Here is an 18,799-nt window from a genome sequence, read left to right as displayed (position 1 = left end):
TTGATTTCGATTGTGTTAATGATTTATAAGCACTTCAAATAATGAGTGACTATATGGCCTTAAGTATCTAGTATAAAAAGTAGTAACGAGCAAAAAGACATGGTCCTGAAATAGTTGTCATTACAAGAGGCATTCATTCCGTGAGAGGAAGCATTCGAATTCTATTTGACGTCGTTTAACGTGGACATTTTGTTATAGAATCTCCCAACGTATGTCACATTGCTGCATTGCGTAACGTTTGTTACACGAAATTATATATAAGTAAAACATTATTTAGTGTCTTAAGGCATTTATCTTTAACATGCATTAGTATATCCCAAAATTCGAATGATACCCCCTCTCGGACCTCGAGTAATTTGGTCCGAGAATCCAAAAAAATATTTTTGTAGCGGACTCGAGGATTCCCACTGACGCAGTTACGCACTTGTTCCAGCTCGGCCACCTTCTCTTGCTTCTCACCCCTCGGGGGTTGTAATCCACCCTCCCCCATCCCTCTCTGGTTTCCCTCCGAAAACCACAACCAACCCCCTTTCGCCGAGGCCTTAATCATCAGTCGCATTCATGCTCTCTCTTCGTCCCGTCCGGAAAGTTGCGTTGTTGTTTTGTCGAGCGCTAATGGTCGTGTTCCCACGGGAGTGAGTCGCGCTTATGCTTCTCTTCCTCACAGCGTATCCCTCCTCCTCCTCACCTCCATCTGTTGTCTTTCTCCTGCGTTATTATGCCCTCATCATCTTCCTGTAAGTCTCGTGGAAGGAGGTTTAACCCTCCATTTTTGGGGCTTAGTATTTTCCACTCAAAACTATCTCTTTCTTACTTAACCAAGCCGTGATTGTGTTTTGCAATTAGGTATTTTAAGATCTTTATAGGGTCCTTAGGGTACCGAATGTAAAAAAATGTTTAATTCAAAATGTCCAAGTTAAAAACTTGTACATTTCATTTCAACTTTCCATTAAAAAAGCTCTCCATACTGGACTTTACCCTTTTTTAAATTATACCATCCCACTTTTATGAGTCATTTTTGTTTCGTGGTCGAATTTAATTGAATGCCATTTGGAAAACATCGGGAATTCCCAAATGAACGATGCGGATCGATCGCAGAAAAGTAAAGAAAGACATTCTGATACTATATAAAGGAAAAATTTACGTAACTACTGCTTTTTCCGTGGGAGGTTTCTTTTTAGATATTATGAAGTAAAATGTGAAAAATTGCGGGTGAAATAAGTTCTGAGAGGCGAGTGACCATTCTAGGCCATTACACAGAAAAAGATATTCAATAGTTTGGATGTGCGAGGAAGAGAAGAACGGGGTACATGGATGGGTATGCACGCACTATACCGGAGAGTAAGTACCTGGAAAAAGGATTGTCGGTACTCTCTAATCTGGAGAGGAAGTGCCTGAAAAAGGGAAATCACTACCATTGTTTTTTCTGCTCTATTTAAACTTTATATAAGCTGTAGATGATGTAACTAAAATATAAAGTTAGGGGTAGCTAGGCAAATCTCGATCATTTCCTTGTTCCTTAGACCTTTAGACCTCTTTGACCTGGAAGTTTTTGGCTGACAAAGTGTCTGTAAGTACAGAGGCTAATACTCTAATATGATCCCGAGAACACCTTCAATCAGATACCAATAACACTGAGTCGACAGATTTACCACATAGAATAATCTCCACCGATTATATCATGGCTATATCATGAATAGCTTAACATGGCTAATTCCTGAATATATTGTACATAAGCAAGTAGCTGAGAGGAATACCATAAGTTTTCACACTGCTTTTTCATTACTCACGCGATCTCACCATTTTGAAAATATGATAATAATGACCAGGGAGTATTTAGAATGACTTGATATAAAGATTTTTCTGGCGGAATTTGGTGGGATTATAAATTGTTGATAAATTAAATACTACTGGCAAACTCAAATTAAAAAATAGAAAATTTCCGTTAAATTAATTAATTTCAACTCCATTAATAAAAGACGATGCCATGGATAGCATTCGACATAGAAATCATTCGACAAAGTTGAACAAGATCGGCTTTTAGAAAAAATGAGAAAATTACCACCTCAAACTGACAGTTGACTGTAATTTTGGGTTGAAAATTTCCTGAAGGGTCGAACGCAAAAGGTTAAAGTGGGTGAAATGTGCTCCGAAGAAGCACAAGGAAGGTAGGGTGTCCCACAAGGTAGCGTCCTTGGACCGCTTTTATTCTTGATTTATAGAAATGACCTCCCGGATAGCATTGACTCCCGTATTAGGCTTTTAAGCCCTACCCTAACAACATAAAGATTTTCAAAAAGAGGTGCTTATATTGGAATGGACTTAAAAAAATGGATTTATATTGGAAAATTAATATCATTGTAATTTAAATATTCACTATCTAGTTTCATTTTGGTGATGTTTTTTTCATTTACTCTATTTTTTTATTTTATATAAACGGTCATTACCTGGTAAATAGCCAACTTGTGACTTGTACAACAATAATAATAAATGGATAGGGAGAATTAGAAACGGCTTTTTGGTAAGACCATATACCACCTTGGGTATCCATGGCCATGGTGGGAGTGAATTTCGAATATTAATTATGGCAGATAACTTATTTCATGTCCTTTTTCTGTTCTTGCAGACATCGGTGAGGGAGTACGTGGAGTGGGAGCGGTTGAGGAAGGAGCAGGAGGGTCAGCAGATGGGGGTGGAGGAGGCGAAGGGGGGGCCGGGAGGTGGGAAGGCGGCCGGGGGGGTTGTGGGCGGGGAGGACGGTCCGGTGGGGGGCAGAGGGGGCCAGGGGGCGCTTCGGCTGAGCGCGGCCCTCTGCCTCCTGCTGCGCGCCTGCCTCGGACTCATCCACGGCGTCCACGACCTCCAGTACACCGCCATGGTGACCATCAACCGCGTCGTCGACGCCGCCATCCTGCACCGCATCTCGCACCTCCGAGCCAGGGCCGCCACCGCGCTCCGCCACCCCTGCGCCTCACCTCCGCCCCTTGCCACCCCCGCCGCACCCACCGTACCCAGCGAAGTTGCGGCAGCCGGACCCGCGCCCCGCAGGCACGCCACTTTGCCGAGGCATTCGGATAGGTCAGTATTTTACCCCCCAACTCCTCCTTCAACCATCTTCTCACATTTAAGCCCCGAGAAAAAATTTTCTAATTGGATGTGCAGGCGAGACATGTGGAAATGTGAGATTTTCTTATTTGCAGGATATTAATTGTAAACAGTGTTGCATATAATACCAGGATACCATAGCGGAAACGACTACCGCCCCATATAATTTTCAGATTCATATTAGAAGTATACAATTTTACAAAGTCGTAATTTTATTTAAAAAAATATGTTATGGAGCTCCTAATTTAACTCGATTTTCTTTAATGTATTAAGTTCAGCATTAACTACTATTGAAGCCCTAAATATTAATAGTTTATTTATTACTTGGATTTTACTGAGTAGATGATTTTAGAACGATCATTAGTACGTCATTTATTTATTTCGAAATTAAAAAATAAAATAAGATTTTCTTTATTTTACCTGTCATTGACCCATAGATTTTATGAGATAAATAATAAATCAACAATGTTTTCACAGTTTTAAAGCAGTAATACAGGGGCCGTTATGTTTCGAATCAAAAACTATTGAGCCTTAAGGTCTCAGATTTTATCAAACACATATAATTGGATTCCTCAATACCAATGTTTTCAATAGAATTTTCATCTATGCGCATTTTATTTTTTCTCCCAGTTTCGCCAAAAACCGTGTCTTGAACCATGAAACTCCTTACATCTCAATTATTTACTTTAAAGCAATGACTTCTTCTCTCTTCAAAGCTTCAAATACCGGTTAGGCTTAAAGTAAAAGTATTTTTTTATTGAAGTTATAATTCGAAAACTTCAGAGTAGTTAAGACAAAGAGCGCCAAAGTTTGCTACACATTTACGGAAACCTGACGCCAACGGAAAAACAGTTTTGACTCAGGATAACCATGGGAAATTTAAATAGGCATTTTATTGGAATATTTAAGGATAAAATAATATTAATGGATATATTTTATTAAAACACTGTTAAATCTCCTTAATCGTATGTAGCTAATGTAGGTACAGCTATTAAATAGAAGTGATGCATCCAATGAAATAAAAACGAGGAAACGATCCTTCTGAACCATCACATACCATAGCATATTCGCTGAGGACTAGAATTTCTCTTCGCACATTTACATTGAGGGTTCTAAAACATAATTTTAACCGTTTGTTTGTCCTGTTGTTCTCTTCTCATGTCTGATAGGAGTCCGGTGCGCACGAGTTCGATGATGGCGGGTGGCGTGATGGGCGGCGGCGTGGGTCGTCGCTTGGGCTCGGTGTGGCGAGGGGTGGCCGGAGACCAACTGGAGCAGGTGAGGCGCACGCTCACGGCCACCACTTCCACGGCCGGAGAGGAGGACAACGGCGCAGCCAGCAACTTCATCCCTCCGCCACCCGACGTCGAAGAGTCCGTAGTCGGTGAGTATCTGAAAAGAGTAAAGGATATTTAAAATAGACTAACCTGACTTAATTAGCGTTACATTTAAAGTTCCCCTAATGAATCTGACTCGCCGTAATTTGCAATTTTTCGTCGCAAATTTTAGAATTATTTTTGGTATTTTTTACGTAACTTCATCAGCGTAAATAGTCAGAAATCCTAAGATTGGTTTGATGCTGTGCTGCACTCAATTCCTCTAATCGCTATCCTTTCCATGCAAACGTATTGTTTCTCTTTTACTATAAGATCATTTTATAGGAAAAAATAGATAAAATATCTTATACACATACTCTTGTAGAACCTTTAATTACAGATGAAAGCAGTGGGTGCTTATAAAAATATATATAAAATTAGAATCATGCATAATATTAGTTTTCACCCATACTAACTTCCATAATGTTAGGCGCACATAGATGTTACGAAGTGAGGGAGTTTTAAGGATGGTGGGTGAGGAGAGGAGTTATCTTAGTGAAATTTAAAGGAAATGGAGGCTCCAGTTGGAACGAGAACTAAGGGAGGGAGGGCTCGGGATGATGACAAAAATAATCAAGTATTGAAGGGTTATCGAACTCTTTGTGATCTTAGTTTCGATTCCGTTTATTATGAATTGAAAAAAATTGGGTCAATAAGACAACGTACAGAGGTCGCGCATCGGCTTAAAAGATAAATGAAATAGCGACTACCCTGATGAAAAACAGACGTTAGCCGGGAAATGGCGCTGAGTTGCGATGAGTTTGCACTTGTTAGATGGTGTTACAGTGTTTCAGCTGTTATGAATGATACCATTACGTCTTCTTCGCATGAGGGAGTGCTACAGTGAAACGTTTAATAAACTACACTAATTCTTTCAGTATGCCTATTTTATAGGGGCGGGGCCGGGCTCCACCCCATATATGGTTCCTCATGGTATCAATTTCTTCTTTGTTCCATCAGAAAGTGCGACGGAGGGGGACCTCTCTTCTTTGTCATAGGCAGCAACGAGAACTTAGGGTTTGGCCGTCGCATTTTCTTTCCAAGTAACGAGCAGAGGAACTTAATGGAAGTAATGTTAGGCAGCCAGAGGAGGTGGAGGAAGAGAATAGAATTTATAGAAATTTTTAAAAAAAGAATGAAAGTATTAGTCCCCATAGCAATCTATAAAGGAAAGTTTAACATAGAATGCGAGACCGACCGGAATAATAGTCAAATGGCTCTACCTTAACCAACCTTTACCAGTGGAAAAACAACTTCTTTAGTTATCAAAATGGTAACGAATATTTAACAATAGTGATAGGCATTGGAAAGAGAATATAAAATATTAGGGAAAACTTGTATACGATATTTTATGTGACTTTACATGGAAGATCCGTGATGTAAGATTCGAATACTGGCGTATTAAAATTATATCATATCACCAGTTTTCTTTCTTTTTTCTGTATAGTGTTTAATTTATATCGAATTATATTCCTGAACATTCTACAGGAAGTGTTACTAGAATAATTGAATTCCTGCATTGCTCATTAACGCGCTCCATTAGCTTCTACTTTGCTGGGAATCCGTTTACCTCTTTTCCTAATTTAAAATACAGAAATATTTTTTTAGAATGAAAGCAGTAGATTTCATCGATGAGTTAAATCATAAATTTAATTAAAATATAATTAATAACTGTGAAAATTAAACTTTTAGAATATATCGTTTTTAGCACAAATCTGTGCTGAGGACAACGAGAAGATCATTAATTTTTAAAGTTTGAAATTAAATCCGCAAAATATCTCGTAATACACAAATATACGAGTTTTTGATTGTCTGAGCTCGTAAATAAATAAAAGGGGTTACAGAGAGTCACTGAAATGGAAAATAATTTATGTAAAGCAGTAGAGAATTACACGTTTTTGGCATTGTTTTCCACATTTTTATATTAATTATGGATCGTGACATATTTTTATTGTGATTTGTATCAGCTGGATCAATAGAGCTAGTCATGGAATCTGATTAATTTAAGCATACAATTATGGTATTGAGAAAGGTATTTCAATTATGTCAGCGAGGAAGGAATTTGCTCATCAATTTCATGTGAAATAAAAATTTAATTGGGAATTTCTCAAGAGATATTGCCACCAATAATGTTTCCCGTCGCTATTAATTGTGATGGATTGTTCATTTGTCACGCGATGAGGAAATGGAACGTTGGGTTTATGAATTTTCCTGTGCGAGATAAAACTCAGCTTAGTTCTATATATAGGTACACCAATATTTACCTCACTTGGAGATTTTTGTATAGAAATCAGCATTTCATGTAATATTTTCAAGCATGCTCCAACATATTGTTTTAAGATAATAATTAAATGTTCTATTTTCGTTGCAAAATATATTTAATTTTATTTGTTAATTTTAAGCTATCATATCTGTGAAAACTATAACATTAAATAGTGGTTTTGAGAAACCACATAATGTGTAGCATTATCTACGTTCATTAAAAAATAATTTTACCGCAATAAGTCTCTTAGTTATCAAAATTGTAGTCAGGATTTGGTGCAAGTCGATCCGTAGAAACCTATAAATAATATTTATCTGGAAAAGAAAAGCAGTCGACGGTATTTGGGATGTCCTGAGCAATAAGGTGGATCGCACGTAATGCATTGTTTTGAGTATTAAATACCTAGAAATAATTACGGCCAATTTTACAGACGACAGACTGATTTTAAATGCACATAGCTAGTAGTTTTTATGTTGCGGGAGAGTGAAGTGGATGATTACTCGGGTAAATAATTATTATTATAGTTCTTGGCTAAAGTTTGCGTGGGTCGCTGCATGAGTCTTTGGCCTTTGGTATAAATAGCTTATATTCAAGTAATTATGTACTACCAACTAACCGAAACACATAATAATTCGGAGACACCCGCTAAAGCATTTCAGGTACGAGAATTCCTCTTATAGAAAATATATTTTAATTGGCAGGAATTCCCTGGCTAACTCGTCCGCGGTTATTTTATGCATGATTCCTGGGGTACACACCTTTGCGTTTAAATTTCTGGCGTCAACCTCGGGACTCAGGCAATATGCACGTACACACACAATGCCCAATGGCACTTGATGTCTTTAGGTTATAAAAATCAAAGTTTTTAAATGGCAATAAACCAGAATCAGTGCGAAGACTCTACGTTGGTACATCAGCTTAGCTGAAACTTTTTGTTTTGATTTCTATGTTTATAAGGAGCCAAATGTTCTTTAGGGTTTTGCTTTAAATGTAAAATATATTTCAATGTAACTTTTCAAATTGGAATAAATTAATACCAAAATATATAACCAGGGTCAAATATTGTGGGATAAAGCTTATTTTTTTTTCATTTACTTATGAACTAGTAAATCTACTCCAAAAATGATACCCATACTTGCAACTTTAAAATATGGAATATTTTTGAAGCACTAAATTTAAACCTCTAGTTCCAATAAAACTCTGCCGAAGAAGATGATGTCTTCCTAATTCGAGCGGTAAGGATTACTTGGGCGGTCTGAATTCGTAACCCAGTTGAGGCAAATGATTTTTTCACTGTGTATTTCTTTTTGTCGGGAAGCCTCAAAGCAAGGAAGATGCGTGTTATCCGCGGTGTCACTCTGCGGTCTTTGTCTCCATTTTCTGCACTAACCCGAACCGTTCTGAGCTCGCCGTGGGTTTTATCTCTCTCCTTTTCCCCTCGCTTTCGTTACAGATGTCCTGTCGAGCGAGCACGCCCTCTCCGTGCTGAACATCCTGCACAATGCCCTCACCCTTTACAAGCGGGTCGTTGGAAGCAGGCAGCAGTGCTCCCCCTCAATGAGGTGAGTTCCCCTTTCTCTCTTTCTCTGTCCCTCTCACTTCAAATCCGCCTCCTTCAATTTATCCACCAGATGTCGCGATTTCACCGACAAAATTCCAAGGTCCCCTGAAACGTTTTTTCCTGGAAGGATTTGCTTTTGTAAAAAGAAATGGTTTTTATTTACTTTTTCACTGGGGATAAATTGTTCTTGGTGGATTAGATTTGTTATTTTTTAGGATTCCTTAAGCGATAATGATGTTTTAGTGCTGAAAATAAGTATTTTTTTCTTATGTTGTAGTTAGAAAATTACTGACAAAATTTTAACGTTTGAAAGAATTCTAATTGAATTCTTTCAAACGTTAAAATTCTATGCTGAAAATAATGAGCATTCAGGTTTAATACTACGCAATGCTCACTAGTGTAAAACTATACCGAAGTTTTGTTTTCGCCCACAAGGCACATATCTCATACGTTTTTCAAATTTTCCATTAACAATGCAATAATATACATTTCGTCAACTTTGTGTGAGTATCATTATTTCTGCGCAACGTACTTTGTTTGTAGTTTAATCTTTCGGGTAACGTTTATATTTTAGGACAGAGTTTCATGGTCTTTCATATCTCTACTCGTTTCAGTTTAGGGATTATCGAGAATGTATGTACGTAAATCGTTAACGATTGTCAAAAGCATTCCAGTATCTGCGAATCATCCTTGATTTTATCCTCCAGGTGTCGTGGTTTCCTTCAAAATAATGTTCGGTAACATTCCATTCTCTGGTGCGTGAAAGTGTGACCAAGTTTTCCTTTCGCTCTTTGGCGAAATTTGATATTCTCCTTAAGAATTTTTTTACTTTTTACAATTTTTTATACGAAGAATTATGGAAGTTAATAGTAAAAAATAGTTCACGGGTATGTCCACTAAATGATAATGACTTCTCCTTAAAACTAATTTTGACACATAGAAGCGTTTTTCTATTGGGCACTAGTACCGCTATTGTTGGGAGAACCAGCCGAACGTTTATGGTGTGAATCAAACGTCGCGATTTCCCCTAAAAATATGTCGAGTTCCGCACCATTCCTACCAGTGTAAAACTATGCTCAAATTCTTATTTTTTTTCTCTTTTGTGCAAAATAAAACAATTCCATTAAATCTTTTCTCCTTTTCGGCAAGATTACTTTTGGATCGTAGGTATCGCAATACCCGTTGGCTCATGACTTAAGTAGTATTTATATTTTAGGTTATATTTTCATGGTTTTCTATGCAATCAATCCAGCCTTATTCCGGGCCCAACATTGCTTATCTTGGGTCATCTCGCGGAAACAGTTTTGCCTTATTATTATAAGAATATTGTACATGATACGAGAACTACACATATGCTAATACCAGACGAAATGCTTCAAATGGTGTTTCCCCTTCCTCCCTCTCAGGTGGCGCCACTGCAGCTACCACTGTCTACAGCTCCTGGCTGCTCGCGCCCTCCTCGTCATGACGGAACAGTCGGCCACCGTGCAGAACACCTTGGCTCAAGAACCTCAGCTGCGACTCCTCGCTTCCGCCCTAGACTCCACCCACGACCCGGTAAGATTATATTACAAATAAATAAGAGGGGGGATTCGGATAGATAACGTCGCAATTTGAAGTATTTTCGCTCAATATCCGTTCCGTATAACTTCGATTTTTTCGCATACAAGTCGATCAAAAACCGTTATCATCTTCATTTGGTGAATTTTTACAAAAATATATGCTAATTTGAAAAAAAATACAAAAGGGCTGTATTCAGAGCCGAAATGTTATTCACTCTTTTCTATTCTAATTTTCAACTATCTTATTTTTGGATCATAATTTTGGTGCAAGCTCAACCTTCTGATTCACATTATGTGTGGTATTCGTATTTTTTTATATATTCATAATTTTATATATCATATCCATAATTTCCTACGGAAAGTTTTCAGAGTTAAGTTTTCATTTTTGAATGGTTATATTTCAGTATTTGCCGCCGATATTTGAAGCTATTCATTTTGACATTGTAAAATCGTGGATCTGGTCATTTATTATCGGATTGAAAGAGATGATAAGTTCACATAACGAGACATATTAAATTATCAAAGAAGCGAAATTGAGGATGAAATTCAATTTCCTGCCATTAACTTACGCACGCGAGAGCGCGTGACAGCAAATGAAAAACGTTTGATACTGGGGGCAATATTTTCTTCATTTCCAACGATTTCTTTATTATATTACTCAATCGGAAATTCAAGGTTCTTCGATTTATCCAGAAAGCTGATCTCGCGCTTAGGTGTTCCTATTACTTGAGGCCATTTTGGCATCACATTGACAGCAGTAATTGCCCAATTTGCGACCCAACTTTACACTTCGGCAAAATGTTTAATATATTGTTTTCAATTCATGAATTTGTCAAATATTTGATAAGTAATTTTTACGCAATATCTTCTTTACGAACAGAGGAACACCAGGCTTTCCATTGTGCGGCTCTCTCGGTTGTACAGCCAGAGTGGGTTTGCCAAATGGGAAGTCGCTACTAATTGCACGATCTTAGGTTGTACAGAAATAATGCGAGACCCATGCTTAGGCCTGCGGTGAACCGTCTAAAGACTAGCTTCAATCCTATAGTCTTCAATCAAAGGATTATTTTAAGTAGTCTACAGAAATCCGTATGTTTAAATTAAATTCAATTATTTTAATTAATAATTTTTTAAATTTACTATTTAGGGTTGCCTTTTTTATTTAACCAAATATCTCCAGGTAAGGTATGAGATTTTCTGAATGTATGCCCAAGAAGCGCATAAAAAATATTATTTCTATTATGTAATTTGTGCTTTTCGTTAATTAGTATTGGTTAATACTGCAAAATAAGTAGTTTCGTGAAATACAGTGCATTTTTCAAAAAGATTTGGGTTTTTAATGAGGTTCTGTAAAGCATCGCGAGCTATGAATGTGAGACTCAAGATAATAGTAGGCGGGAAATAACTTGAGCAAGACCACTCAGCTATTTTGGCAGCACGTTAGAGGAAAAAAAATGTAAGACCATAAGAAAGAGAATTAGATTAGCATAGCATAATTTTCATGAATAGGAAAGACCTTAAAATGTTAGATTTTTTACTTAACCACTAATATTTTAAATTCAAATAATATCACTTCCATTTGAGGTTTTCTTAAAATAATGATAATATTATTCGTCAAGAGAGAACTATCATTTTTACGACGACCTCATTTGTGCGACGTTTTCCCTTTGGGTCGGTTGCGTCGTACAGCTTAAGTTGCACTGTGCTTCGTTACTTATAACAGCGTGATTACAAATTTCTAAAACAGAAATAAAATTTTTAAGATATAAAATTTCCTCAATCTTTTCAGAACAATGAATTGCATTCATTGCATAATTTTCCAGACCTAAAGTTCGTTGAGTGTGGTAATTAAGCTAGCAATTATAATTTCTGACAACCGATATATATTATTCCTTTCCCATTTCTACGATCGAATCCGTTTACGACTCAACCATGAAAAATCCTGCTCCTTAGCCGAACCATACGGAATTTACAACGCGAAACTAGAATAATCAATTTGAGTTCCTGAACTTTTCATTGTAGGATCACCTTCAGGACAGGAGAAAGTGGATTGTACCTACCCTTATTTAGCACCATGAATCACGGTCCTCCTGCCTTCCATGATCGTTTTCTGACATAGTTTCTCTTTCCTTTTTCCTCGTGTTTATTTATTTGAGTTCCATCGATTTTATCACAAAAAATAACCCAATTTTAGCCATAATTAAACGCTGTAATTTTAAGATGATTTAACTTCTGTGGCTTTTTTCTGGTGAGATCGAAACTCAATCAGTGTATTTTCCCCTCCGCTTTGAATTTATAACAACAATGTAATGTTTATGCTCTTGGAGTATAGGTCATGATAATTTATCATGACCTATACCTCAAGAGCATAAACATTACATTGTTGTTATAATAAGGAAGGTCAGGAGAAGAAACTTTATTCTTTGAATTTATATTTGGTGTGAAAAACACATAATATTGCATTGCGCGATGAATGAATATATAATGCATTTTACATTCAGTCGCAGGCACTAAAAAATCTCCAAAAGAGTGTCACTGCGTGACTTGAGCACACCAATATTTTTATATGCCACAATAGCTTTACCCTAATTAGGATTGAATTACCCGCTTCGTAACGCGAGAAAATTAAGTTCCATTTTAGCATCAGGATGTTTGTTGGAACGTGGTTTGATGCAAAATACAATTAATCCAGATTTTGGTGAGTACGCGTCATTTCGGTATAAATAAGATAACATCCAATATTAAATTGATACAATGCCATATGTATTACTCCATTTTTCGAATAAGCAAGCCTTTTATCTGTAGTGACTGGTGGGCGAGTGTCGTTGTCCACTTTGTCCCGCTGTTATGGAAATCAATGTTCATATTTTTACCTGCTATCGGATTGCTGTTTCATTATTATTTCCCCGTCGTTCTTGCTCGAATTCAGCCTACTAAATCAAAGATACCGACCTGTGTATGACAGGTAATCTCTGTGTTCCTCGTGTATTAATAATAGTTGAGCAATTCAATTTTTTCCCCGATTATGCTTCTTTGCTAATTTAATGTCTCGTTACATTAACTCAGCCCCATTCATTTGATAATCAATTACATGATCCGCGATAGTACAATTTGATGACGAATGCTGTCCTATGATTCAAATCTCGACAGCAAATACAGTAATCTAATATTTCTCAATCACAGGTAAGGGTTTTACATTATAAATTACCGGCACAGTTCAAAATTATTTCACTTACCACTGCTCAAGCTCATAAATATTTTGAATAGCACAAAACCGTTATCTTGTTAGGGCTACGTAAGTTTTCATGGCAATTGTTGCTTTCTAAATGCTTATAATATGATGATTATTCGAAATTATTCACAATTTAGTTCCTTCGCATTTTTAAGGATCCCGTCAGCACTGTAATATTCACATTTGACATGTAAATCAAACCAGACTGCACATTACTTTTTAAGTGCCTCGTGTTGCAAAATGCAAACAAAATTAATTGTTTTTCAAAGTTTACCACCGTTCATTATTCACTCGCAGTAGCCTTTTGATAAAGTTATTTTGACCCTCTCAATGGAGTATAGTTGTCAGCAAAAATTAAATCTAAAGAAATACCTCTGTGCGATCTGTTGTAAAGGGTAATCTTACCTATCTGGGAGACCTTAAAATCTGGTTTAACTGACGAAAGCTCGCGTCACGTGAATAACAGCATGAGGCTCTTCCATTCTTAGACTAAGGGTTTATTTCCTAATTCCAGCCCTTCTGTGGGCAAAGGGTGAAAATGTCACCGCATTGTAGACCCCTGCCTATTAAAACTAACCCCCTGACGTCGAAAGGCGTCGATGCAGTTGCCACACGTAGGCTAATGTGTAATCTTTTCATCTTTCGCAGCAACTCCTCGTCTTGGTGCTTCAAATCGTCGCCGCACTGGCGCTGGACCCGGCCAATCACACTGCTCTCACCGACCAAGGAATTCCTGACGCTTTGAGCCAACTGTTATTGCCTTCAGATGAGTGGTACTACACCAACCACAGCACAAGATACGCGCGCTACGTCAAGCACCACGCGGCCAGGTCCCTGGTCTACATGGGCCTCCAGCATCGGGTCAACCTGAGAATATCCGTCTATGACATCCTCGCAGGTGAGTTTCTTCGTGAAGAACACTAGGGAATTATTTATTTAAGAGAAATCAAAAGAATTTTTTGAGGTGGGTTCAAAATACGCGGAGTTCTGGATCTTTACAATTTTGAGTCCCCCTCAAAGTAGTCGAGACCCATTTTCGATTTTATTTTCGTATCGGCTGTATCTCTTGCCAAGGAAAAAATCAGAGGGTAGCGTCTAAAAAGGTTATCTCTATAATAGTATCTTCACATCTAGGTTGATTATTAATGCTTGTATGAGGATTAATCAAAATTCTCATATTTCCGTCGAATAAAACATCTCATAGAAGGTGTTAAATAATCTACCGATATATTCCGCACATACATAGAAAACCTTTGAAAATCTGAAAGCGATAAGGACTCACCAGCTATGCATGACAGGTCAAAACATTTATCATTTAATTGATACAATCCATTGAATCCCGTCGAGATACGCATGCGGTTTATTTTACAGCGTGTCATAAATTTTAGCCCACATTATTTATTTGCCAAATCGATTGAATTTAGAGTGTGGCCTTAGTCAGTGACCTCATTAAATTCGTTTAGTAAATGCAAATTTTTCCCGATGTCATGTCCGATTAACATCGGGGTGGCAATTTGGTTTGAATGTGCGCAAAAAAATTACGCTGAATTTTTCCTCTGGATTTTTTCTCGAGGCAATTTGTGGACAGCACCAAGAGTTAATTTCGGTATTATTCCATTAAAATAAATAAATTTATCGGAAAACCGGGAAGTTGCCATACTCTGCGAATAATAAAGCAAATACTGATTGGAAACACTCCATAAAGTATTGAGTGATAAGTGTGAATCGTTTTTAATCGTAAACATGGGTCAATTTATCAATCAAAAGTGTCATTCTGATCTCTATACCACAAACATCTAAAATATACTGAACAATATAATTTTCTTTCTTCATTAACAAGAGTTACTCACCCATTCTCTTCTCATATCAAGTTTTTCCTGTTTTACTTTTCGTCTTTGCAAATTTTGTCGGAAACCAACTATATTTTTTTAAATAAACAACTCATATTCTTCAATAAAAATTATTTTTTTACTCCCGTTGAATCAGGTGAACTTAATTTATAATCAATTGTGTCAGCAGTTTTATATTTAGCGTAACGCGATTTAAAAACTGTATGAAAAATGAAACTTTCCATGGTGGCATAACAACAGCCTTGATTGAGAACTTTTTTCCTACTGGGGAGGATGCTATCACATTATGTCGTATTTCAGCCTAAGGAAGGTAAAGTCTTTATTTTCCTTTGCTTTCCACATCCCAGTACTTTGACAAATTACGTGAACCTCATTCTCGCCCGAAGCTATAGCAATTCATGCCGCACCAATCCTCTGCATCTTCGCCATGAGTGAAACATCGCCGTCTAGAGAAACTTCTACCTCTCATCAATGGAGTCGAGTAGATAGCGGAAGCTTGTCACCTACCTATCTTTTCGTAAAAAAACAAATGTCTTCTTAATTATTTCTTTAATAAAATTTGAAAATTATCTGGAAGCTCGAGGATTTAAATCTGCAATCGTTAGACTTAAAGTCGTGCGCGCGAAACGCTATACCACCACAGTTTGGAAGTCTACTTTTATTGGGCCTTGGGTATCCCGTATTCACGAACATTTGCAAGGTCAACTGTCACCTTATTTAAACTGTACATTGCATTTTGACAATAGTTATACACCTTTGAAGTAAAAGATGCTTATGGTGATTGTTAACGGACGATACGGCACTAAGGGTCATCCATGAAATCGAGGTTTGCGATTGCCTCTGATTGTGAGCCTTCGCATTGAGGTCGTGTGATTCAGCCTTCCTTCTGACCCTTTATTTTGCATGTATTCCCGTCTTCTTTGCAGAGGACGTGCCGCCCCCTACGCCTCTCACCGAGTCCGTGGAGGACGCGTACATCTCGCGCACGTCCGCCGCGCCAGCGCTCTTCACCAGCCGTGCCACCAAGAAGATCGTCGGACTGTCCGTCGAAGGAGCCGTCGTCCACGTCCTCGGAGCATTCGAGGTAAGAGAAGCAGCTATTCCTAAGGGAAAAACTACAACAATCAACGTAACTGCTATTATATTATTGCTAGTATTATACTGCTGCTGCTGTCACCATACTGCATTGGGTATAGCCATTCCACGAAACGAAAAGACGTCCATTTTCCGTATCCAACATTCGATTTAAATTGAAAAAAAAATTTCGTTAAAGCGATGGAAAGTTCAATTTTAATTGAAAGCGAAAGCCATGATCTTTTAGTTTCGATCCCAACTCGATTTTTCGACTTCGATCTTGAACATTTGTTTGATTTCAGCAGCGTCACTGCCGGCTTATGATGACGTCATCCGTCTCATGTGATAGGATTTTCCTTAAGGCAGGTAAAATTGGAATGACAATGCCATCGATCATCAAGAGAGCATTTCAATCAGTTGATCCATCTTAAAAAATTTTGCACAGCCGGATGATTGAAAGCGATGATCCCGAAACTTAAATGAGCGTGGGTTCATTATTTTTACTGCTTATAATAAAAGCATGTATTCTAAGTACTTTTCTACTACTTAAATATATGTTTAAGTGTTTTCCAAGTGAATTACAAACATATTTTTTGTAATAACTATATTACTATAATTTTCAAAGAATTTTTAATTTGATACAACGCGTTTCGACGCTAAAGCACCATTGTGCGTCCTAAGCGTCCAAAAGGCGTCGTACGAAATAAAAATCTATGAATGTTTAAAAAAGTTCTGTATCTTCATTCACCATTGATGTAATTTTACAGTACGCCTTTTTATCGTGGTTATGTGTCATCGCTAAAGGAAAATATCAAAACTGTCATAAAATATTAAGTTTCCTTTATTTGGGAGCCAATATAAAAAATCGAGAAATCTCGCAAAATGAAGTGTGGAAGGAGGGGGGGGGGGAATATTTCGGAAAAAAAAGCTTTTTTGCTTTCAAGTAGGGGATGGATGAGTCTAAAATGGCAAAAACATTTGCGTAATAATAAACACCTTCAAGGCGCCGAACAAAAAATCTGCGAACATTTTGTGAGGCTATACGTCTTTATTCGGTATGAATTTTTACCTAGAGAAAGCCGAATCGATTAATTTCTACTGCAGTAGTAATTACTGATAAATCATAACTAATAAACGTAATGATATATATTTTATCGGCATTCTGCATGCTATACAATGTACTCAACTCCACCAAAACCTGCTTACTTTGCTAAAGATTGCCGCCACCTACTTAGCTTTATAACACCAGGAAAGACACCTTCCATCGTTTTGTCCTCAATAGATCGACGGAGCTGTCTCATCCGATCCAGATTCCGGCACGCATTCAATTATCAGCCGGGAGAACCTTTTCGGGCGCTCGTCATAATGGAGAGGCGGGAAGCATATTTGCGTATTCAATGGTCGGGTGTGGAGAAGGCGGCTAAGGAAGACTTAGGATCGGGAATAAGAGGAGGAGGAGGGACAGGCGTCGACACCCCTTTTTGCTTCTCTCCAATCTCGCGGAATCCCATCTTTGAAGCCTTTTGCGACTATTTAGCGAGCGCACCGCAAACACTAACCGAGGGGAGGGGGAGTAGATAAGGAATTCAAGGGTTTAGTTAACGTGAGGAGCAATTAAAGGCGATCCTCGCTTCCATCTGCTTCCGTGCGCCGCTTTTGAATCGTGTGAGGAATTAAGCCCTCTACTCTTTCTCCTGTCTCTCGAGAATGCTACTCAGGGGTTTCCTTGAGGAGGTTCGGTCGCGTCTTCGAGAACAAATGTACTTTACGTGCATTTGGTTCAATAAAATTTTACCTTCATCGTCAGAATGCATTCGGGTTTAGTAGGACCAAAATAAAACAACTTTATTTGCGGTTTTTACTTTGGAATTCAAATTTATTTTTTTAGTTGATAATTTTACTTCATCCAACGCTAATTATGAATAAGAAAAAACATTTTTTCTTCATTTTTAATGATAACTTTAAATAGTTCTGCCATAACAGGAGTAACTTAGGATCTTATATTTTTATTTATTTATTTTTTAAGCCTATAGTTGGTAATATTCAAATAGATAAAGTGATTTTACTACAGTTCCAGCATCTTATTATTTAATAATAAATAAAATATTATTCTGGTAACGATTTAGTTATAATTTTAATTATATCGGCGCATATTTCTCTCGTTACTTTTCAAAGGGACGTTCATGCTTTAGCTACGATCAACATTATATTGCTTACCATTAATGTCACCTTACGCACGTTATAACTAGTACCTCCGTTATAACCTGCATAAAAATGTTAACTTTTTAATGCAACTCTCATAATTTTTGACATGAAAATTGTTGCTTGGAGTCTCGATTCCTTGCCAACAAACGGATGAGTCGTGAGTTCATTTCCTACTAGAAAAAATCGGATATTCTCCGTATTGTGCAGGTTGGCTCAAGGTTAGTATTATGCTCCCAGCTCAAAATACTTATATACTCGTATTCTCTGAGCTGATTCCTCAACTGTGAAAATTAACCTGCGAATCGGAGAAGTTAGTTAATGATGGAAACTCGATATTTTTACCGTAAGTGGATAAGAGTGGCACTTACAGGATGATATTTTCAACTTTTATAAAAAAATATACCTCTTTTCTCAGAGAAACCTCAGGCATTAGGCCCTTATTGGTTTCCCTTCCCTATGCATCTTTGTACATTTGTACCTTTTCTTCCTTCTTCCTCAGTTAGTGCGGGTTTTTAAAGCCAGCGGAATGAATTCCATCCCACTTACCCTTTCAACCCTAAGCAGCCTTTCT

General features: G+C 37.5%; 1 protein-coding gene across 1 annotated transcript in view; it reads left to right on the top strand.

Annotated features, from left to right (window-relative positions):
• Positions 1-2,549: 2,549 nt before the first annotated feature.
• The window catches only part of LOC124155160, a gene marked incomplete at its 3' end in the record, with an annotated part of 37,945 nt that continues 21,695 nt past the window's right edge, over positions 2,550-18,799 (top strand). The window contains exons 1-7 of the mRNA XM_046528876.1: positions 2,550-2,558; positions 2,627-3,078; positions 4,275-4,489; positions 8,198-8,306; positions 9,712-9,862; positions 13,748-13,997; positions 15,876-16,033. Of these exons, the coding sequence (XP_046384832.1) occupies positions 2,550-2,558; positions 2,627-3,078; positions 4,275-4,489; positions 8,198-8,306; positions 9,712-9,862; positions 13,748-13,997; positions 15,876-16,033 (1,344 nt within the window). The remainder of the gene's footprint in view (positions 2,559-2,626; positions 3,079-4,274; positions 4,490-8,197; positions 8,307-9,711; positions 9,863-13,747; positions 13,998-15,875; positions 16,034-18,799) is intronic.

The sequence above is a fragment of the Ischnura elegans genome, chromosome 3 (assembly GCF_921293095.1).
Source record: "Ischnura elegans chromosome 3, ioIscEleg1.1, whole genome shotgun sequence".
NCBI lineage: Eukaryota > Metazoa > Arthropoda > Insecta > Odonata > Coenagrionidae > Ischnura > Ischnura elegans.
This window is presented reverse-complemented; position numbering and strand designations above follow the sequence as displayed.